Source organism: Mastigoproctus giganteus, chromosome 11 (assembly GCF_048544385.1).
Source record: "Mastigoproctus giganteus isolate SK-2022 chromosome 11, ASM4854438v1, whole genome shotgun sequence".
Taxonomy (NCBI): Eukaryota; Metazoa; Arthropoda; class Arachnida; order Uropygi; family Thelyphonidae; genus Mastigoproctus; species Mastigoproctus giganteus.
In genome coordinates this window covers 98,797,845-98,822,915 of record NC_143585.1, presented here as the reverse complement: position 1 = coordinate 98,822,915, position 25,071 = coordinate 98,797,845, and the positions used below count along the sequence as shown (strand labels likewise).

General features: G+C 38.9%; 1 protein-coding gene across 1 annotated transcript in view; it reads left to right on the top strand.

The window, feature by feature from the left end:
* Nucleotides 1–25,071, top strand: part of LOC150078287 (uncharacterized) — a 910,840-nt gene that overhangs the window by 201,712 nt on the left and 684,057 nt on the right. Inside the window, 4 exon segments of the mRNA XM_090384522.1 lie at nt 1,278–1,362; nt 21,669–21,992; nt 22,074–22,321; nt 24,694–24,892. Coding sequence (XP_090240648.1) covers nt 1,278–1,362; nt 21,669–21,992; nt 22,074–22,321; nt 24,694–24,892 — 856 coding nt within the window.

The window sequence follows — 25,071 nt, the reverse complement described above, 5'->3', positions numbered from 1 at the left end:
ATTCTAGTAGATAAAGAAAAAAGTTGGATAAAGTCAGTAGTAATTCTGTACTAGTAGGTCAGTAGTAGCTTCTGTACTATTTGGGTCTGTGTAGTAAGAAAACTGAAGACAGCTGGAGTTGTGAGCATTAAAATCACTAGAAAAAATATTTCGCTGTTAGAAAAGTTTGATTGTAAAATTATAGTTACAGTGAAAGCGGAGTAGACAGCAGGCTGAGTTGGGACGTAAGGAATTCCTGTTATGAGGTAGTAGTGTTTGAAATTCATCAGCTTTCTGTTTCCCTTTTCAGTTCAGCTGTATACATTCAATGCATCAACTACGAATTCTGTTGTTCGTGTAACAGCTGCCTTAAAAAGAAAAAAAAAAGCACTAAGAGCCGGATTTTTTTGCCCTCTCAGTTAAAGAAATCGTTTGCATCGATCAAACAAGAAAATGATTCTTAATCCTTTCACGTCATAAACTCTGGCACTAACTTGATTCCCCGGCTAGCCGGGTGGGTAAAGTGCATGTCTGGAAACCCAAAGGTGGCGGGTTCAAATCGGGCTTGGATCAGAGTAAATGCAAAACTTTCGGAGGTGCATTATGGCCACAGAAGCCGATGCGCCAACAACTAACAAAAAAAAAAAAAAAAAAAAAACCAACTAACTTGATTAACGGTATAGTGTTTTTAATGTTTGTTTTCCTAAATCCGGTGAATGAAAGGGAGCAGAACACTTCCTTGTTAATATCTTGCTTGCTAAATCCATCCCTTTCCAAAAAAAACATTGCTTTCACAACGAAGATTTTCTGCACCCATTTCATCGTTGTTAGGAAAGTGAATCTTTTAATCATCGGCTAATCTGATGATTTCCATATTACTGTCCTTAATGTTGTGTGGCAGGTCATTCATAAAAATTGGGTAGCAAGGTCCTAGAGTTGATCCTTGTGGTACACTCTCTGAAAAAAATCACTGGCGATTTCCTTACTTTTGACACAACTTCTGGTAAGTATTTTGAATGGTAGTACTGTATTTTGCGATATGATATATGGTTATATTGAATATTTCTTGTGGTTTCTGATTAATACTGTTTTGTGTATTTACTTTTCCTACTTTTGTTAAGTGTTTATATTATTTGTAAAATGTGAATTTCATGAGAGTAAACAGTATTTTGATTACTGTTTTTATTTCCTATATAAATTGCAGTGATAGGTAATAAGCAGATTAAATGAAAACACTTTTAATAATTCAGAAGTTATTTATTACATTATTTAATAATAGCTCTGCTTTTGATATGCAGCGGAAGCTTTTAATGGGAGGAGAATATGAAGAAAAGAAGGAAGAATATACAATGATAATTTCTGGAAAAAATATAACAAGAACAGGTACTTTTTATCTTGCATTTACCGATTAATTATAGCCGAAAGTTTTAATTCTTTTAGGCAATAGATATTGCTTTCTCTGAAATACAGTGTTGTATTTCTGATTTTATTTAACAAAGCAGTTTGGTAAAAAATTACATAAATTCATAAATCAGCCGATTTTCCTTAAAGAATGTGTTGTAAGATAAAGTCAATTATAAAACCACAAGTTAAGATTAAGAAAAGAATCACCTCTGTGTACACAGAGGTGATTCTATACAAAATTAGCATTTCAAGACTGTACTGGGTTATATACGAATTGTAAGATATCATGCAGGCAACGAACATTACGTTGATTAGAAACTGCAGTATTGCAATCTCTATTAAAATAAGTACATTGAAAAAATATTAGTACAATTCCATGACGCTTCGGCTGCATCTTGAAAAGCCACAGCCTTTGACAAAACAACGTCTAAAGTTATTAGTATCTACGAAGAGAATGCACATCTCATTCTGTTCGGCAAGACTAGGATAAATTTCTGTTTTGAAGAAACAAGTTATAAGGTAATCAAACCATCGTCTTACTAACCGATTTCATAAAATTTTGCCGAATAAGGTTATGGTGACTCGCCTCTTCTTTTCCTGACTTTAGTTGATATGCATAAACTCCTCCGTTTTTTTGCTACTCTGAGGCTCAGTTGGATGTAAGTTGGGTTTTGCCTCTGCTTTTGTTATGTGAAACGCTCTTGGTTACCAGATTCTTAAAGATTCTTTCGGATGTTTATACATTCTGATTTTGTCGATGAGTCCTCAATTTCCATTGACTGTTGAATGGAAGAGGGGTCTGTTTAAAAAATTATTCCTTATGATGTTTGCGGTTGTTATATTTTCCTGTGAGGTTCTTCCAGTTTACGTTGGTGTGCCTGTGTCTGGTTGCTGTTTCGGAACTTTGGAGATATTTGAGTTGAAAGCGCTTTTCGTATTCTTCCTTTCTTTTATTCCATCTTCTGTGCTTCTAACCAAAATATCCCATTCCACACTCACAATCCACGTAGTTTTTAAGGCCTCTCACAATGTTTTTGTCTTGGCTGTGAGAGATACGGCCTGTGAAGTAAGTGCTCCTATTGTATTTCCTGACAGATGTGGCTAAGGAGTTGTTGATATACAGTATGGTAATTTTCAGGACACGGCAACCACCATACAGAGTCCACTTGGAATCCAATTGTAAAAATCGAACAGCATCAGCGCTGACTGCACCCCTTACTACGTTGCTTTGTTGGGATGGAACCATCGATTTCCTGGATGCGATCTGGTTCTAATTTGGAAACTACATTATACATTGAGTGATCACTGAATTATGACTATCCCTATGAAAACTGAATGCGACCCATTGACCACGTGAGGTATGAGAGTGCGCAGTTAGTCGACCTACGTAGCATAGATAAGGTGTAAGTGGTTCAGTAGGTAGAAAAATTCCGAGCGTGATGGGTAAAAGGAAGGATTTATCAGACTTTGATAAAGGACAGACTGTGGGTGCTCGACGAGCTGGTGCCTCGATTTCCCAAACGGCTGAAAGGTGAGGTGTTCGAGAGCCGCCGTAGTTAAAGTGTACCAGGACTGACGTCAAAAGAGTCAAACAACGACTCGACGGCAAAACTGCAAAGGTCAGCGAAAGGTTGATGGCAGAGGTGAGCGCCGGATCCAAGGACGCGAACAGGCGCAGCACTGTTGAAGACTTGACTACCCAATACAACATGGGTCAGCCCGGAACAATATCTGACATGACCATACGTCGCACGTATGGGCTATACCAGCAGACGACCCCTACGGCAACTCCTCCTAACCAAGTTTCATCGGCGTAAAAGACTTGCCTGGTGCAAAGAGCATGCAAGTTGGACGTTAGAAGACTTGAAGAAGGTGTGCTGGTCGGATGAGTCACGTTATTTACTCCATACCGTGGATGGTCATGTACGGATTTGGCGTCAAAAACATGAGGCTCTTCATCTACCATGCACATTGTGTTCCAAAATGAAAATGCGCCAAGTCATCGGGCACTTGTTGTGCAGGAATGGTCTGAGGAACACAGTTATGACTTCCAGCATATCGATTGGCCTGCGAACTCCTCCGATATCAATCCCATAGTGCACTTGTGAGACACTATGGAAAGGCATATCAGGCATCTATATACGCCAATCACCTACATACCTGCATTGCTAGCCGCATTACACACAGCTTGGTTGGCCATACCTCCCTAACGCTTCCGACATCTTGTTGAATCATTGCCACGTCGGATAGCTGCTGTTCTGAGGGCAAAAGGAGGACCTACGAAGTATTAGATAGGTGGTCATAATTCAGTGATCACTCAGTGTATTATGCCTTGTTTACTCTACATTGGTACCAGATCTATTCTGGGATTTGAGATCATTTCTCTTTTTGCAGGGACATAACCTATCCAGATGCTGCTTCGGTAGAAACATTTCTGGTGCTATTCCAGTTCAGATAACCCACTTTGACGGAGGAGCTGATTATGATCGCCATATCAAAAAGTTATTTCATTCAACATTGCTTTGGGCATAGCTCCCCCACCCCCACGTACATATATTAAGAAATGATCAACCAATAACAACATGCTGGAAATGCTTTTCGGAATTTCTTTAAAAATTACAGCTGTGAATTACAGGCTCCGAAAAAGCGATGTATTTGCCGTTTTATTTACCTAATTGTTTATTTTATATTGTAGTTTATATGTAGTCTTATAGTTACGCAGGTTATTTTTATTTTTAATTTAGATAAAGAGTTTTTATAGATTACTACTTAATATACGTAAAACCGTTATTTCGTTCGAATCTTGCAGCCATTGTATAGAGTAGTAGGGAATTCAAATTTTTAATTGTGGCAACTAGGTTAGATCTAACGTATAATTATATAGCGTAATACGCATCAGTGCATTTAGGATTCTATTAGATAGTGTAGTATTGACAATTAATTAATTAAATTTATTGATCTTATTAATTTAAAATATCATGCCCCAGACTAGAGCAGCAAAGCAACGGGCACAAAGTGGCAGGAGTGCTGTGACTCGGGGGAGAACTGAGGGGGGGGCGATTCTCCAACGCATCACAGCCTAAAAAAATGTGCAACGTGTGAAATGTTTGCCGAACTCTCTGGAACAGAACATGATCTAACCAAGGAGGATGTCTTTGTGTGTGCCAGGTGCAGAGAGTGTCTTGAAATTAGGCATCAACTCATCGTTCTACTGGGCGTCTATGAGAGCTTGTGGCGTAGGATAGATGCCCTCGAAGAAATTAATATGAGGGGCCCGTCAAGCTCTCAGCTGCCCAACTCAACGCCAGAGCTCACGCCTGGGCATCAGGCAACACAGCGGCAATTTCCAAGGCAGAATGCGCTGGTCCCAAAGGAACTAGTTATTGTTGATGACTCTATTATCAGTGAGACGGGAATATATTATGTAAAAAGGATAGATGGAACAGTACCAGGGTGTCTGCCATGGACAAAAGTTGATAAAGTTGTAAAGCATATATCATCTTTTAAGGGCACCAACGATATTGCTCAATGTTGCAAAAACGTCGTGAGTCAGGGTTAAATTTGAAAGTATCTGCAATTCTGCCCAGACACTATAGGAGGGAGTACATGATAGCCTTGTCAATCATTTCGGCCCTGGAGGGAATGTGCAAGGCTCAAGGGATAGAATTTTTTTCAGCGTGGTCTGTGCTTGTTAACAGGAGAGACTGCTTCTACAGGGATGGGATAGATTTAAATACAAACGGTGCAAGAATATTTGCTAATGCTATCGAGGCAGTGTTAGGTGGGTCGAAAAACTGCTAGCTTGGGGGGATTCACAGACTAAAAGGTTAAAAGTAGCCGCAGGCAGAGGTGGAGGTGATTCTTGCACAATTTCTTTTAGAATAAGTAGCGGGGGGGTTTTCAGGGACTGATGACAGTCATAGTGAAACAGGTGGGTATATGGGATGTGTCAGGGTAACTGGCATTAGGAAAAGGTGCATATATGCTTGCATGTATACCAATGCTAGAAGTATAGTAAATAAATTTGAAGTATTGGTCAAAACATCAAAGGGGGATATTATTGGGATATCAGAGACGTGGTGTCACACTGATATTAGGAATGCAGAATTGGAATTTGGGGAGTACAGTGTGTACAGAAAAGATAGATAGGATAGAAAGGGAGGAGGTGTCATGCTGTTAATTAAGAAAAACATAAAATCAAAAGAAGTGCATCCAGTTGATATAGATGAACAGTGCACTGCTGAGTCAGTTTGGTTTGACATAAGCACTGCGAAAGCAAAAATAAGAGTAGGAGTGTGTTTTAAGCCTAATGACTCGAATGAGTACAATGAACAATTGTACAGAGAAATAGAGTGGGCCAGTAAATCAGAATGTCTTATAATGGGGGATTTTAACTTCCCAGATATTGACTGGAACTTGTGGGTTGGTTAATCACACACTAGTAAGACTTTTGTGGATTTATTCAATGATTGGTTTCTGCAGCAGCAGCAGCATGTTTGAGAGGCAACCAGAGAGGGTAATATTCTTGATCTGGTTATCAGCAGTGGTCATTCGTGAATTAAGAATTTGCAGATAAAGGAACCAATAGGTGGCAGTGATGACAGTGTACTGATGTGGGATTTACTTAAAGATAAGGCGCTTCCGTAGCCAGGTGGGAAGGAGCAGCAGTGCGTAGCACACGCTACTTGATTAGACCGGGGTTCGAGCCCGTCACCACCAAATACGGAGGATGCGGAAAAGTCAGGGAATGACCACCGCATATCCCGGAGCAATATGACCTTAGTTGCTAAGTCTCTTAAAAAAACCAAACAACAACAAACAACTTAAAGATATAATTACCATCAGGGGTAAAGGAAAGGGTTTTTGCTTCCCTAAAGGTGAGTGCAGTGATCTCAGACAGTTTTTAAATTCTGTACAGTGGGATAAACTGACGATGTTACCAACAGTAATTTCTAAGTGGGAAGCATTCAAGGAATTAATCGTGGAAGCTACTAAAAGTCTCATACTTATTAAAAAAATATTGTTCAAGGTTTAGGCCTAAATAGTTATCAAATGAACTAATAAGATTCGTGACAGACAAGAAAAATGCATGGGATGCATATGAATTATCAAGCGACTCAGAAGCATATGGCAGATATAAGCTAGTCTGTAATCAGGTCACAAAGGAGGTTAGGCAGGCGAAGGCAGATTACGAGGAATCTTTGGCAAAGGATGCTAAGAAAAACAGCGAGGATTTCTTTACTTATAGAAACTCTAAAAGGAATTGGATGAATCTGATTGGTCCACTTGATATCGATGGTTCGACTGTTGATGATCCTGCTCAGATAGCAAACAAACTGAATGAGTATTTTGCATCTACATTCACACATGAGGAATTATTAACGTTTGAAAATGGCAGAAGGTTATCAAATTGTAACATGGTGCTTAATGATTTTGTAATAACTGAGAGTAAAGTGGAGAAGAAATTGAAGTTAAATATAAGAAAGGCACCTGGGGTGGATGGGATCTATCCAGTTATATTAAAAGAGGCGGAAAATCAACTAAGGAAACCCTTAGCCATAATTATGACAGCATTCTTGGACTCAGGGGAGGTCCCCAGGACTAGAGACGTGCAAATATATCCCCAATTCACAAAGGGGGATCGAAGGGTGACACGAGTAATTACAGACAGTTAGTTTAACTTCTGTTCCGGGTAAAATAATGGAGTCACTGGTTAAAGATGCATTACAGAATCATGTATAGCAATAATTCAGACACAGCATGGGTTTGTTAAGGGAAAGTCTTGTCTGACAAATTTGATAGGATATTAGGATGTGGTTACAAAAGAACTGGATGCAAAAAATAATTTTGATATTATATATTTGGATTTCAGGAAAGCTTTTGACACTGTTGCGCATGGAAGACTATTGTACAACTTGGAGCAGAATGGTATTCAAGGGTAAGTTGCTACAATGGATAAAAGGATGGTTGAGTGGGAGAAGACAGAGGGTGGCAATCAATGGGTGCTGCTCTTCGTAGACTAATGTTATTAGTGGAGTCCCACAGGGTTCGGTGTTGGGTCCACTGTTGTTTTGTATATTTGTCAATGATATTGATGAAGGTATATCAGGCTTAGTGTCGAAGTTTGCAGATGATACAAAGGTTGGCTGGGTTGTTAATGACAGTAATGGCAGTGTCCTACTGCAACAAGATCTAGAAAATTTGGGCAGATGGGCAGAGAAGTGGCAACTGAAGTTTAACCTTGACAAATGCAAAGTACTGCATATGGGTAGAAGTAATCCCAGAGAAACGTACCAACTGTGTGGTACTACACTTAAGGTGGTAGAAAATGAAAAAGACCTTGGAGTAATTGTGCAATCAGATATGAAGTTTTCTGAGCAATGCAGACAGGCTGCCAAAGCAGGTCATGTGGTTTTGTCAATGATATATAGGAATTTTGCTTGCAGGGAACAGGAGGTGATTGTCCCTCTGTATAAGGCAATGGTCAGGCCACGCCTTGAGTACTGCGTATAGGTCTGGAGGTCTCATTTTAGGAAGGATGTAGATTTGCTTGAGCGTGTACAGAGAAGGGCAACAACATTGGTGAGGGGAATGAAGGGACCCTCTTACCAAGAGAGGCTTAAGTTCTGGAGATTGCAGTGGCTAGAGACTAGGCACCTGTACGGTGATCTTATTGAGGTATATAAAACCTTGAATGGGTTGAGCACGCCGAATTCTGATGGCCGCCGTAGCCTAGTGGTCAGGCGCCCGGGTGCATAAGTACACGTGCCTTGAGTGACCGGGGTTCAAGCCCGTGACTGATGAATACGGTGCTGTTTCTTGTATTCTTTCTATCTTTTGAACTCCTCTGATCGTTTGGTCGTCCCGGAGGATAAATAGAAAATTTAAAATTTATTTAGCTTGTCCAGATTATGAACCTAAGGGGGCATAAATTCAAATTAAGAAAAGACAGATGTAGAATAGATGTGCGGAAATTTCCCTTTAGCCAGCGGGTGGTTAATTGCTGGAACTAACTTTCATCTGTCGTCATGGTTAAATAAATTTAAGGAGGAACTGGACAAGCATTCGGAAGGAATGGTGTGATTTTTTTTTTTTTTTTTTTTTTTGGGCTGCCAAAAAAAAAAAAAAAAAAAAATTCCACTACTACTACTAATAATAATTCAGAAAACACTGGACAGGGCCTGGTTGAATGTGATGGTCGTTGGTTTGAAAGCCGCGTATGATAGCGGTATCGGTGCCCTTATATCAGAGTATCGCTACCAGCTCACTAATATATTCAGTGGCTGTTTTAAAATTAAAGGGAACCCACTTTTTATGGTTATGGCCATTTTAAAATGCAGAAAATTAGAAACAAAGACTCTGAACCACAACTGTACCCACTATACGGACAGAGATGTATGACAATGGGGAGTACTATCTCCATTACTGTTTTCAGCATCGCTGGAACCATTTTTGGGAAAAACAACCAGAGTGTTCACCACACACGGACGACTTTAAGTGATTTATTGCATCAGAAGACCCGAGAAATATCCTAGAAGGAGAAAACTGCCAAAGCCATCGGAGATCTCGATAATTATCTGAAGTCTATTGGGCTAAGTATAAGTCCTGAAGAAACTGTGCAGCTGTCTCTTACACGTAAAAAAAAATAAAGTGATTGACGATACGCGTTAATGGTGCGATTAGCCTTAACGTTGACTCCCATACCGACCTAGGTCTTACATGGGATAAGGGTCTGACATTCAAACAGCACTTTGCCGAGACCAAAACCAAAACTTATGCTGCAATGTGGGGATCAGGCACGAGCTTGTTGGCTTCAGAAACCCTGGTCTCTGCATACAATATATCAATATTGTGTAGTCTCGATGCCATCAATATTGTGTAGTCCCTTCGACCATTTCGACATCTACTCCGTGTGGTTGTCCAACTGGCCGTGAGTCTTGAATATCGTCTAATAAAATGAATGAACAGGGTGGCAAGGAAACCATTTACAATATGTAGGACTGTCTTGCTCTCCAAACTTAATACGATATCCTGGAGAGTGAGGACCACTTACCAGGATATCAAGGTCTTTGCCGAAATTATTACAAAGATTATAGATGCTCCATCTCTTGAGAGCATTATTCATAACCCACGGAGAGAAATTAGGAGACAAGTTAACTCATGCCTGCTCCTGGCATGACTCAACTTGTCTTCTGGGGCAGATAAATATATAGTGCTTCATTAAAACGTTTCCATAATGATAGGGTATTAATACCAGCTCGTTGATATTTAATAAGTTAAATAATACTTTCGAGAAATTTTTCAATGAATCATACAACTTTTAGGAAACTGATAATAGCATAGAAGTACCAGCCTATACCTGCATGATATCAGCCATAAAGAAAAAATAAATTTTCTTAAGAATAATGACATGTATCTGCTGTCGGTCTGATGCTGAATAACTGCCACCACGAACTGACGTGTTTGTTCGTTTAAAATAATGGGCATACAATACTATGGTATCAAGTTTGTCCTAGTTTGGGAAATATGGGTATTCTTTTATTGGATATTAACATATCTCTGTATAAGATATGTTGTTTTGTAAGTAGTGTATATTGCTAATAAATGTATATACACTCTTCTAGCCCTCTAGGCTCTCGCGCTGTTTCTAGAAACGCCGTCTTCCCCACACCGGGTGGAAAATACCCGGGTTCGAATTCAGTCAATAAGCTAGGAATTTTTTTTTTTTTTTTGTTCTTTTTCCCAACGTGGCTGAGTTAGTCGTTCTCAGGCGAGGTTAGCATGGTTCCCCCTCCGGAAACTCGGGTTTTTCGTTTAGACAATTTAGACATAATTTATTCAGTATAATATGGATTTAGTTAATTGATGAGCCTAAAACCCTACAGCAAGAAACCAGCCTAGCCTTCCAACTGTATCAGACTTTCAATTATTGGAATAAAGTGATATTCATTTATCATTTTTTGAAGTATCGCAAGATTTTTATATCTAATTATTTTTTTAATGAAAACTGTAAACACGAAAGGTGTCAAAACCTGTAGTACTTAGTAACGTGAATACGTTTAATTGAAGGGGAGGAGATGCCAAGTGCTTTTCTCTGGAGACTAAACATGGGTTTCATCATACCTGACCATGCTAGATCTGTCAATCACATACAGCAAATGCTGTTTACACAGCTACCCAAGTCGAGCAGATCTTGTGAGAAGAATACTAGGGGATGATTTTAACGAAATTTGGGATCAAACATAACCCCTAAAGTTGTGTGGTTTTGAACAAGCGGGTGGAGGCACCTTCCAAGTTAAGCTAGATCATTGCCGCTTTGGTGAGAGATCACGGTTTATGACATTTGCAGATTGATGTGCAGGCGAAATTTTTTTTTAGGTAGATGGACATTGATAGGGAAGCATTGAGTAGTTGTAAGATTTGGTGGGGTCATGATTGACTTTGACTGGTGTGTGGATCTTTAATTCATCAGCATACATCAAGGTATCTAAGGTGTCCTGGATCCCAACTAGTGGTGTAAAGTGTATTTAATGTCAAACGGCACCAGGGGGTTCCCCCATCTCCGCGTTTCTTTCATTGTGGGTGTAACAGTTCACTGTAAAGGCCAGAGATTTAAAACTGTATGGATCATGTATATGTGTAATGTTGTGTACTGTTGTTCTTCTGGCCGCTGGGCCCCTGATGGGACCTAGCGTTGCCCACACTTTGCCTCATGGAGGCAGACCAGGTACCCAGTAGCTGTATGTTTTACTCTGGCAGGCCCTGACGTGTGGGACATACGCTGATATATAGAATAAGGGGTGGAGACTGAAGGCTGTTTGTTTGTTTGTTTGTTGTTTGGTTTTTAGGAGCATTAGCAACTAAGGCCATATTGCTCCGGGATATGCGGTGGTCATTCCCTGACCTTTCCGCATCCTCCATATTTGGTGGTGACGGGCTCGAACCCCGGTCTAATCAAGAAGCGTGTGCCATGCACTGCTGCTCCTTCCCACCTGGCTACGGAGACTGAAGGCGGGGGTAAAGACAGAAGTATGGGGACGACAGAGAAGATGCCCCCAGGTGGTCAGTGAGGCATGCCCATGCCTCACCAGGAAAAAAGAGCAGCAGGGAGCGGGAAGACAGATAGTTCTCTCTCTCTCTCTCTCTCTCTCTCTCTCTCTCTCTCTCTCTCTGCCAGGGAGTGTGAATTAAAGCGAGCCAGGCTAGGGCCCGATTCGCGTCGCACATTGGCGCGTTGTCAACAAGATTCATTGTCCTGTGTTTGTAGTTGGTCTGAATCGTGTGGTTGTCACGTCATATCTAATGTCATACTTCATGCGATGGTCTCGTTCTTGTGCTTTGTCTCATCCGTGTTGTCGGTCACATTCAGGAGGTGTCATGTCCACTATTACTATAGGTCCACTTCATTGGGATACGGCATTGGGTTTTCTTTTCATTGCCCACATGAGCATTGTGGGTCATCAGACAGTCCGAGTGCTACAAGTTTCTCGTTGAAGGGTCCGTGGCCCGTTAGAAAATATAAATAAATAAATTTTCTGTTTATACTCCGGGACGACTAAACGGTCAGAGGAGTTCCCACGATAGACAGAATACAAGAAACAGCATCGTATTTAGGAGTCACGGGCTTGAACCCCGGTCACTCAATATTTAGTATTAGTAACGGCCGCATGGTTCAAAAAAGCCTATGGCTTATGCTGCACCAGCCAAAAAAAAAAAAAAAATCCGAACAAAACAATGATAAAAATAAATAAATAAATAAAATAAATAACTAAATAATAATAATTAATAAATAAAAAAATATATATATAAATAAAATAAAATATAAATAAAAAGGAAATTAAACCTATCATCCTATGCCCTTACCCGAAAGTACTATCCAGATGACCTTTGAATTTCCCCAAACTGTCGGCCTCTACCACCCATGTAGGCAACTTATTCCAGTAATTTATAACTCATTGGCTAAAATAAAACTTCCTGCAGTCCAATCTAAACATTTCCCCCCGTAACTTGAATTTATGTCCCCTAGTTCTAGCATCATTTATAATCTTGAAAATTTTGTCCTCATTCGTTTTACTGATGCCTCTCAGAGCCTTAAACACCTCAATCAAATCTCCTCTAAGGTGTCTAGTTTCCAAACTCTGCAACCTACATATTCGAAGTCTTTCTTCATAAGGACGCCCTTTTGCCGATCCCACCAGGCGAGTTACCTTTCTTTGCACCCTTTCAAGAAGCTCGATGTCTTTCTTTAGGTGCGGTCTCCATACTTGAACACAGTATTACAAGTGTGGTCTAACATAAGCCTTATATAATGGGATTATCACATCCCTATCTCTACTTGCAAAAGTTCGATAGATCATCGATAGGACACCATGGGCCTTCCTTGCAACCTGTTTACAATGCTCAGAGAATTTCATGTCTGACCGTATCATAACACCCAAGTCCCTTTCCTCCAGTACTGGGTTTAGTTGAACTCCACCAAGTGAATACGTTTTTTTGGGATTACTGTTTCCCATGTGTAATACCTTACACTTTGTTGGATTAAAGCACAGCTGCCATTTTTCTGACCATTCTTGAAGTCTATCTAGGTCTCTCTGAAGAAGCTCAGCTTGACAGTGATCATTAACTACTCTACCAATTTTAACGTCATCTGCAAATTTAGACATCACGCCCTCTATCCTTTCATCAATGTCGTTTATGAAAATTAAAAACAACAGTGGTCCTAATACTGATCCTTGGGGAACCCCACTTCTTACATCAACCCAATCTGAGGAATAGCCATTTATCACAACCCTCTGTCTCCTGCCCTGAAGCCATCCTTCTATCCATCTAAGGATTTTCCCAGTGATTCCAACCTGTTCCAGCTTATAAAGCAACCGTTCATGTGGGACTGAGTCAAAAGCTTTGCTGAAATCTAAATAAACAATGTCGAAATTATTCCCTAAATCCAGCTCGTGAGTGACCCTTTCGAAATAGCGAACCAGATTTGTTAAACATGATTTTCCCTTTACAAAACCATGCTGAGTATCCTTGAGAATTTCAATTCGATCCAAATGATCCTGAATTCCACCCTTGATCATTGCCTCCATGATTTTCCCTACTACTGAAGTCAGACTGACAGGTCGATAATTTCCAACTTCACTTTTAGAGCCACCCTTATGTATGGGAGATACATTTGCATTTTTTTCCAATCCAAGGGAATCTCCCCAGAGTCTAGTGATGCTCGCATAATTAGCCTCAATGGTTCAATGCACTCGCTTGCCGCCTCCCTTAAGATTATAGGGTATATTCCATCAACTCCCGGAGCCTTACTGGTCTGTAGGCTCAAACGTTTTTTCATTAAATAATCTTGCGAAATTTCAATATCATTAATTACATATTTTTTAACTTCGCTCCCACAATTTCCCATTGCCACAAAAGGCTTTTCATTTGTAAATATCGATGCAAAATAACTGTTGAGTTCATCTGCAACGGCAGCTGGTGTATTTATTACTATCCCCTTTCCCTTACGTAAAGGTCCGATCTGGTTTGTCCTGCTCTTCTTGGCATTTATATATGTGAAGAATTCTTTATCCCCCCCCTCTTTACTCTGTTTGCTAGTGATTTCTCATAAACTACCTTTGCCTGTCGAACCTTTTCTGTGACTCTATTACAGATCACCTTGTAGCTGTTATAGGCTTCAGTACTTTTTATTGCTCTGTAACCTTTCCATGCCACCTTTTTCTGCTCAAGTAATGTGGCAACTTCACTATTCATCCAACTTGGAACCCTTCTCGTGGAGTATTTTTTTAATGGTATATACGCATTGAAGGCATCTGTGATTAATGTTTTAAAAGCGTACCGCAGTTCAATTGTATTCATTCTCAGCGCGATATCTACCCAGTTAATAGAGGCCATGTAGTACCTTAAGGCATCGTAATTTCCTTTTCTGAAATTAAAACCCATTCCTTTGCCTTTTACTTCTGCTACCTCTCTCGTCATCATCCACCGTAGAATTCCGTGATCACTTCCTGCTACTGGTTCCTCTACTGTCAGCCCTGTTATGTCATCTGATTCATGTGTGATGATGAGGTCTAGGATATTCTTTTCTCTAGTACTTTCCCTGACATGTTGATACAAATAACAGTCATCTAGTTGATTTAAAAATTTTGTTCCCCATGTCGAGTTTCCTTCCCATTTACTCCAATCAATTAGAGGCAAATTGAAATCACCCATAATAAGGCATTGACGCTTACTTGCCCATTCCATTTGCATGTAGAGGCTTTTGTCATAATCTTCACAATCACCTGGTCTGTAGATTACTCCTACTCGCAAGGTATCCTCAATAATACTGGCAAAAACTTTTGCACCACCTGCCTCAAGGCATGTGTGCTTATGCACCCGCGCGCCTGACCGCTTGGCTACGGCTGCCGTTGTTTAGTATAGCCCTGGTTGGAACGTTGTTTAGTATAGCCCTGGTGATCTCGGATAGAATTTGTTGACATTGGGTCGGAACTTTTGTTATCTCTCCTTTGGTTGAGGTTGTACAACGGTTTCGCCATTCCTGTTTCAGATGAATCGCCAGTCGATTCTTTTCTGCTGTCTTGCCGTTTGCGGGTACCGTAGTGAAGCCCATGAATGTCATCGAAATTCCTTTTGACAATTGATAGAGCGGGCCCCGTCTTACAATCTCCAGGTCCAGAGGGAGAGCCCCCGCCAGGACCTGCAGTGCCGCGTACTGACAGTGTTACATGCTCGGGTTATTGCTAGGAGTATTGTTCTTTGGATCGAGTCCAGGATTCTTTTGTTTACTGCCATCGTTGTTTTATGTTTTTTTTTTTTTTTTTTAATGGAAACCCCAAACACGAGAGGTATTAGAACCTATAGTACTTGGTACCATGCTTGGGTTGAAGGTTGAGAAGATGAAAGAAGATATTTGTTGACATTGGACCTAAACTTCTGTAGACTGTAATTTTCAGGAAATAGGTATGAAGGAAGGTTGTTCCAGAAAACGGCAGTTGAATGAATAAACGAAGAAAATGAAAAGTTGGTTCTGTGAGTTTGAAGTTGTACAGTAAATGGATGTTGGCTGGTGGCGGCACGTGTTCGGACTGTTTTGAAAGAGAGAGCGGGAATTATAGAAGCCAATTCAGGAGAACAGTGCCCATGGAAGTATCTGTAGAAGAGGCATGCAACAGAAACAGACGTCTATGAGACAGCGAGTGGAGAGACTCTGTTAGAGATGAATTATTGATTAACCTAACTGCCCTCTTCTGAATGGAATCAAGAAGCCTGAGAGAGGTTTTGAGAGCACCACCCCAGATGTGGGAACAATATTCCATGGCATGGCGAATTTGCGATTTATACAGAGTGAGCAGCTGTTTGGAAGAAAAGTAACGCCGAGAGCGAAAGAGAAAACCAAGTTTTTTAGATGCAGAGGAAGCAATATTTGTAATGTGCTTGTGCCAAGAGAGATTAGAAGTCAGGGTAATCCCAAAAAAAAAAAAAAAAGATATATCATTTTGCTTAGAAATCGGTGTGTCATTAAAGATAAGCATAGGAGCAGAAGAATCCTTTTTGCGAGATACAAGACAAGACTGAGTTTTAGAAGGGTTGAAATCAACTAAGTTGTCTTTGCCTGAAGATCGGCATTTAAGGAATTGGTAGCAGATTTTTGAGAAGTTGAAGCTGATTGAGCAGGGCAAGGTTTCTCAAAATGGAAAGTGGAATGCAGTGTGCTATCATCGACAAAACTATGGATAGGATTTCCAGTCAATGGAAGAAGGTCATTAATATACAAGAGGAAAAGAGTGAGGGAAAGAACTGAACCTTGGGGACACCGGCATTAGTAGAGAAGTTAGAAGATAGGGCCATCTACCATCACCCTTAGGGCGCTTCCGTAACCAGGTGGGCAGGAGCACCAGGGCGTAACACACGCTTCTTGATAAGACCGGGGTTCGAGCCCGTGCCCACCAAATACGGAGGATGCGGAAAGGTCAGGGAATGACCACCGCATATCCCCGGAGCAATATGGCCTTAGTTGCTAATGCTCCTACAAAACCAAATAACAACAACAACAACAACAACATCACCCTAAGTGAGCGATCAGAGAGAAAACTGGATAACCGATTACTAAAAACAGTAGGAAAACCATAAGATGGAAGCTTGTTTAGAAGACCTTTATGCCAAACACGATCGAAAGCCTTTGAGATGTCAAGAGCAACTACTTGTGTTTCACCGAACCTTTCCATCGAATTAATCCATAAATGGGTAACATAAACCAGAATATCACCAGTGGATCGACACTGACGGAATCCATACTGGCGATTGTTGATCAGACGGAAGGTTTCTAGGTAGTTTAAGAGTTGGCGGTTAATTGATTTCTCCATTACTTTAGAAAGAATAGAAATAATTGCAATGGGACGATAATTGGATGGGAAGGATTTGTCACCCTTTTTAGGAACTGGCTGGATATGAGCAAATTTCCAAGCAGAAGGAAAAACACCTTTGGAATAAGAAAGAGAAAAAAGGCGGCAAAGAATAGGAGTAAATTCAGGAGCACAGGTTTTGAGAACAAGTGAGAAATACCATCGGGACCTGGAGCTTCCTTAGCATCAAGATTCGTCAAATCCTTCTGGCATCATTTTGACGGAAGGCCACAGGAGGCATTGAATGGAGGGAGGTATTATTGTATTAATGATCTTGTTTTACCAAGATCATTAATACATGAGTTGGAAGAAAAATGGGATGCTATCATGTCAGCTTTATCCTTGGCTGAAGTGACAACAGAACCATCTGGTTTGGACAGAGGTGAGAGCAGAGATTTGGCAAAAGTTGCTGCCAATAGTTTTGGCAAGACACCAGATTGCTCGGCTACAATTAGGGCAAGAAGCAAGTTTTCTACTCTTAGCCTGTTCAAACTCTAGTTTGGACTGATTAATAACTGCTTTACAATTGTGGCGAGCTTTGGTGTAGGCAGAAAATGAAACTGAAGAATTAGAACCAAGCCAATTACGATATGCAACATTCTTCTCTTGAACAGTCTTAGCACATTTATTGGAAAACCAAGGTTTAGATATCGGTTGAGATTTTAAAGTGGAGTGTGGGATGAAGGATTCCATTCCTGCAAGAATAATTTCACTGACACGACCTGAGCAAACTTTGACATCAGAAATTTTGAAACAGTAATCCGACCAAGGAAAAGAAGAAAAGAAATCTCGCAGGTCATCCCATTTTGCATTGTCTAGTATTCTTGTAGGTAAATGAATAATGTGTGCAAGGTCATTAGTAATTGTAATAGCCTCAGCATCTCGACCAGTTGGGTCGGTGTGACTAGAAAGCGGAAGCCAGCTGGAGCTGTGAACGTTAAAATCACCAAGGAAAATTACCTCACTGTTAGGAAAGTTGGACTGGAGAAAGTCAAGTTGCAAAGAGAGGAAGTCAAAGGTACCAGACTGCGGCCGCGTAACAAATCGTTAGTAGGAAGGTTGCTTTGTAGTATAGGGGGAGTGATCTCTTATCGAGGACCTAGTCACACCTGGAAATCCTGGCAACCAGAGCTGTGTATCTTCTGATTTTAATTCTTAAGTGTTTCAGGTGTTGTTGGAAGCAGAGGTTGTTATCGAGTATGACTCCGAGGTATCTCATCTGTGTTGCCAGCTGTACAGTTGTTTCATTTCTTTTGATCTGTTGTGGTCTTCTTGGAGGTCTTGCACTTCCTAGAAGTGCAAGACCTCCTATATGTCATTTTTCCAATGGTTTTTGTCTTCTGACTGACGGAATTATCCAACTAGAATGGGAGAGTCCCACAATTCCCTTCTTGACTTCGCAATTCGGGAATGCTCACTAACCTATGCAGTACTGGATGCAACCATTTCTGATCATCGTCCCATCTTAATGGTAATTTAAAATGAAGAAATTGTGGAAGAGATCATGCACACTTAGAGATCTGTGACTCCAGGCTCTCTCAATCAGCTCTGTTATGATCTCCAGCAGTCTTTGTGGTATGGGGTGATTGCTACAGATGATCCTGAAATTGCGACGAACTTCTTTGAGCATATCCTAAATAGTTACGAAAAATGCGCGTCATACATCAGGATCCCAGGGAATAAAAAGACCACTAGGCCAAGACGGAAATTATGCCCATTTATGTCTAACAAAATTTGTAACATGCTAAAGAAAAGGGACAAACTTGCAAGAATTGCTAGAGAAACAGGAAAGGAGGCGTATAAAATAATTTATCCTAATCATAATTTATTCAATTTTGTTAGCATGCGTCTTTTTTTTAGTCAGAGGATATTTCCGTATTTTATATTAGCTCCTTTGGGCTATTGTATCATCCAGTTTATGTATCATATTTCCCTATACATTACAATAGACACACACACACACACACACACACTCTCTCTCTCTCTCTCTCTCTAACTGGGTTTTATCAGGAGTAAACATGAAAAAAAAAAAAAAGACAACGTCATCGTTGTAATGAAGTCCATGGGAAAAAAGTTAGTGTATCTCACTTTATTAACGCATTTCATATAGAAATAAAATATATGCCGAAATTCTGTTATTCTCTATAGGTGCAGGCTGCGATTTATGCTTTTTTCAAGCTGCTTTATTAGGAAACGCTTTTCTGATTTGCTGGTTTTTGTAAATAAATAAATGCATTTATCCAATAAAACACAAATGCAAGTGGAAATAGAACAATAGCCCATAATGAAAGATATAGAGGTATTCTACACTATTACATCTCATACGAAAGTAGTAAGTATGGTTCTAATAAAAAAAAAAAAATGGTGTCACTTGCCGTGTATTCAATGCTCTCAGCTCGAAGTAACGCCGTTTAAACGTGGTTTAGTAAGTTCAGTGATTCTGCCACAGTTTACAGCATTTAGAGTCATTGTCTTTGATTTCCTTCAGTACATCTTACTATTTTTCCAGGTTCTCTGAAAAATGAATTGTCCTCACTTTGAATGCAAAATTTTACAGGTAATTATATCTGAGAAACAGCTGGTGTAGACCTCAGCCATGTTGTCCTTAGGCAAATGTCACATATTCACATTGCAAAGAGTAGGAGCGTTGTTGTTATGCAATGACTAATATCCAGTACGCTATTTTCCAGAAATTTTCCTAGCACATCTTTCCATACATGCTATAAAGCTTCATTTGTAGAAATGAAGACTGTAGGTTGGCTAAGTGGAACAAATTATTTTTAATGCATGGGCCTGTCAGTATCAAAAATTGCGATCAACTTGTTATTTAAAGGAAAAAAATCAGTTCGGTACTCAGATATGCTAATTTCAAAGCACCTCGAAGCGTTAGAATATTTAACGATGGATATATTGACAAGCTATGGAACAGTGTCGCCACTTACTAGACATCCGTTTCTGTAGTTATTGACATTTTATCAATGAGAAGCCACTTATATTTGAACGTCTGAAATGGGCCTCCTAAATGAACTAAAATTCTAAGCTGCGGTTATATTATGGTAAAAGATGAAACAGTTTCCATTCCTTGATAAAACAAAACCTGTAATAACTGAACCCACAAAAAATAGTAAATGCTGATAACGATTAAAGACGAACATAAAAGACAAAGGATATTCAGAACGCCTTCCTCGCCCTCTAACAGTCCATTAGTGGCGTTGTGTGTGTGTTAATCGTCAAAGCGACTAAGGCTATGAGACACCAGTATATTGTAATAACGTTTTTTAATAGGTTTGCCTGATTGCTGTACGAAATACCCAAGTTTCATAAAAAAGTGCTGTCGCTTACCGCGTATTCAATGCTATCGCCTCTAAATAATAACCCCTTTGAGATTGGATACTATAAATCGACGGCCTTCGTAGCCGAGTGGGCAGGAGGGGGAGTGCAGTAACACACGCTCTTTGAGTAGACGGGGGTTCAAGCCCCTGACTGCGGAATACGGTCGATCTGCCAACCCGCACTGGACCAGCGTGGCAGATTATGGTCCATTTCCCTCAGCATGAATTGTTGAGGAGGCTTCCATCCTGCAGTGGGTTGATAATGGCTGCACTTTACTTTTTTTTTTTTTTACTATAAATCGATCTGGAATTGCGTAGTTTTGAGTATAAAACCATGCAACTCCAGTTCGATTTATTCAACTATTTTGTAAAAACACCTAACCTGGGTTCGAATCCAGGACTTTTTTTCACACGGTTTGGATGGTGATCTTAAATACTGTGCTAACCATGAGTTCATTCTAATATCTTGTAATTATTGTAGATCGAGCTGAACGTTCCGACAATCCGTTTTCTGTTCTTTTAAATTCTTGTTTAATCATTATTAATCTAATAGTTTTTTCAACTCCCGTACTCTCTCTCTCTCTCTCTCTCTCTCTCTCTCTCTCTCTCTCTCTCTCTCTCTCTCTCTCGTTCTTTAGTTGTATTTTATCAGTAGTTTGAGTTCAATATTCAATCTTAATTATCAATGCTCATGTTCAGTGGCTTATTTTTATCAATAGTTTTGTATTTGTAAGTGTTTAAACTGTTTATTTATTTAAACTATTTTATCAACTGGAAATAGTCAGAAATTTCGTTATAAAATAAATCTGGTTTAGAATTTAAGTTCATTTAGGAGATCCGTTTCGGGTGCTCATGTTAAATGCATGACTTTTCATTAACGAAGTACCACATGGAAACATTCTCAGATATTAATAATTTTGTTACAGTCTTATCCAAATTTGCTTTAATTTACTTATAATTAGTTTCGTATGTATAATTGCATTTCAAATCATAACAGAAACACATAGCCCAAACTTTGAGAAAAGTCATTATTGACAGGCAGATGTCTGTCAAATAATTATTACCTGTGACTGTCTCCATACATGTGCAAAAATAAATGTCTTAAGTATTAAATGTAATTATTTAATGACTAATTAAATAATGACCAGCTGCACTGATATTTATTAAGATAACTAATTCCCATTACTTTAAAGCTCACACTAGGGAAATTTTCACTATCCCCTAGCAAACAGAGAATGGTTGGTTCAGAATATAAAATCAAAAACCACTCTCTAGCACTGCCACTTTCTGGATGAAAACTAAAGTCAGAAGGTCGAGCCTAAGCTTTAAAACAGCATGTGTAAATAGTGTTCATTGTATATTTATATGTAGCTCGCTTTTTGTTTAAATTCAACGTTATATGTTGAACTTTTACTGTTTTACAGAGTAAAAGGTCGAGCATTCTTTTACATTTCTGATATTATTCATAATCTGTTATTAATTTATTATTCATTATACTGTATTTTAATTGTTAACAGTTATTAATATGATAACCCTCTTTCTGTTTTAGGGGCTCCCTGCATTGCTGTTGAGGATAATGCAGTAGAAATACCAGATGCAGCTTTCTTCCTGACAACGCTTACAGCTTCCGTTCATCCTTTAATAATTCTGAGATTACTTCAGCATAAACTATTAGGTAGCATATTTCAAAGACGCTGGCAGAGTACTGCTTCGCGTTCCAGTGTAGCATCAGGAGAAAATCGCAGTCGGGCTGGATCTTCTGGAACTGAGGATTCTCTACGTTCTCGCAGAAAAGTGAACTTAACTATCAACTGTTCTACTCCGTCTTTATCACCTGTTCATGTAGATATTGAAAGGAGAAACTCTTTGAAAGGTTCTGCCGACACTAGAGTAGTTATTCATACTTCTGCACCAATTTCTTCACTTACTGTTACTGTAGCAGCACATCAACCAGTGGTAAGAGAAAAAAGTGTGCCATTAGAATGTTCTGATTCCTGTAATAAAGACATCTCACCTTCTGCCTCTCCTGCCTTTCACAATAAGAAAACTTTTAGGTTTTCTAGCCTTAGAAGGAAGAAAAATAAGATGCAGCAACATGATACTAGTTTCACATCATCTCAGAGTAATAGTCAAAATACAAGCGAGGTAGATATTCTGGCATTTCAGCGAGAACTTCAGAACCTTCCGCATTTTGATACTCAGGTATACCCTATTAATTAGTATTAATCAATTACTTGACATAGTATATCATTATAAAATCAGATCATTGTTGACACCAGCAAACACTTTGCATGAATTACTGATAATATTTATCTGCCGAAAGCTACAATACAGATAAAGGGAGTTTCGAATTAATGTTATTAATATTTTACACAGTGGAGTCTTTTCATCCCTCTATAATAATTTTATTCTGCTTATGAAAATGCTCATTCTGTAACATAAAGAATGTTTGATCATATTATCCGATTTTATCAATCCAGCGCACAAGCACATCACCACAGAGCGAACAGTGTAATATCCCTTACTGTTTCCACGCTACGTAGGCTAACTATCGTGAACGTTAAAGCAATATTTCCCGTGTGATCCGTGTAACTTATAAAACTGGTCCGCAGGGCTTGTCAGGAAAACAAAGCTTTTTTGTTTAGGTAACAATCCCATTAACAGTGATGGGAAATACCGATAACAACCTAACGTATACTACATATATTAAGTATAAATACATATCATTATGTTTAAAAACTAGCTATTAATAGATATTCATGCATAGTCTAATACTTTTTTTTATTTTTTATGGTCCGTGACCCCTACCTCAATTACGGTATAAAAGTGGTCAGTCGTTTCCATCTCAGACATAAAAATGGCCCATATCTAAAAAAAGTGGTTAGGAAACAATATGTTAGAGAACATCCTAGTATCAAACAGGCAATATTAGCGATTTGTGCGAGGTAAATTCCTGCCTATACGTAGATTCGCCACGATTCTGAACACTCCCGCCAGACTAACACAATCTGCTGGGATATTAGGTTCACTGTAGTTTTCTCTGCATATGTGCGATACTTTTTTAATTTAACTCTATAGCAAAAGTTATTTGATTTTTTTTCATTAAGGTATACATTAGCAATATAATTATAAATATTATTTACAAGCATAATAATTAAGTATCTCCTATGGTAGTTAATAAAATTAAATAAAAATGTTATTATAATATTTATTTGGCGTTTTAGTAATTATATGCCAATAAGGAATCCGGTTGCGATGACTTGCGTTTTTCCTGATATGGACCGCGAAGAAAACTAATTGGTGAGACACTACCCAGAATTTAACTGGGTGATTCGTTCCTTGCTATTGTAAAAATTTAAAAGAAACAACTGCTCTTAAGTTACTGTAATAAACCAACGCTACTCCGCTTAAGCATTCTATAGTTTTCTTGTTGCAGTAATGCATTTTGGCCGTATAAGACTTTCCTTCTGTGTATTTTATCACTGAAGAATTATAACAAGTCTGTGTAATTATTTTATGCAGGTTAGATTATCTGAAAAGACATAAATCAAATGGCACAATGAAGTTGATATTTGATGGAGCATAGAGTTAAGGTAGAACACGTAAAATGGGGGAATTTTCCACTCACATAGATGCCAGAGGAATTTAAATCATTACTCAGCACGTTTACAGTGGTTACTAGCAGGGGCAACCTTGAATTTCAGCCGTAGGTGATGGTCACTATTTCAGCAGTATTTAGTGCCGCGTTATTAAAAGATATTTTTTAAATTAAAACACCAGTTCTAAATTGCAACAACGTGGCGATAACAACGTATTTTAGTCTTGATGTTAGAGAACTCAAAGAAACTAAAAATGTAAAACAGTTATGATTATATTGTTTAGTTTGAAGAATTTGCTTACGTTATTCTATTCAGTTTCATTAAATCGAAGATTAAGCATAGCTTTTCCTTTTAGAATTATTCTCAAAAATGTTGATCATACAGCATATTAATATAATTTGTCATTACTTTTAATTTTGAAGATGTTCAGAATGAATGCATGCTTAAGTGGTATTAACTTTTCATATTATGTAATCTTGCATGTGTACAGTCTATAAATTTTCCCAGATTTAAGCTACTAAATAATTTAGTGTAATTTTTCTTAGTTAATTCTAGGGTATAGCCTCTTTTTAATAGTTGTAAGTAAACTGGGGTTTCTGCTTACTGCCTTTTCTCCTATTGTGGAGGAACTTCACAACGAGTTTTCTTGATATTGAATTATTATATATATACTTTGTTGCACTACTCTGGGTCGCATAAAAGCAATGTACACCTCCATTGGAGTGTTGCCTTTTATTTCGAGTAGCACAACATCAAGGCAAGTTGTGACGAAATTCCTCCACAATATGAAATCGATGCACCAGGTAGAAAACCAGTTTTCTCATAACTATGTACGGAAAAAGGCTATGCCCATCATGTAAAATGACTGTAAATTTTCGTTTAATTTAATGAAAATAGATTTGAAATGAAATAAAAGAATTCGGAAGGCAAAAGTGTTATCATAATTTTCACTTTTTGTTTTTATTTTAATTTTAGCCTTCGCCCCACAACTTTGTGATTGAACCAAGTGGGTCCATATTTTCACGTCCGAGGTCTTGCTCTGTTCCACGTGTAACTTTTGACAGCACCTCTCTTCAGCTTCCAACTTCTCATACTCATGGTCCATTGATACGTAGTGCCACAACTGAAGGGGCATATCCTTCCTTAAACCGAAGTCCGATTTCATTATCACCAGGTAAGAATAATATTATAATTAACCAAGAATTAATCCGAAATTCTTAAAATGACTACATATAATAATCCTTTACATTTTAAATTGTTACTAATAATTTTTAGGCATTACGGGGAAGAGGAAAAGCATGTCTCTTGGTGGTTTCTACGGTACAGTATCTGTCTCACGGAGGTAACTAAATA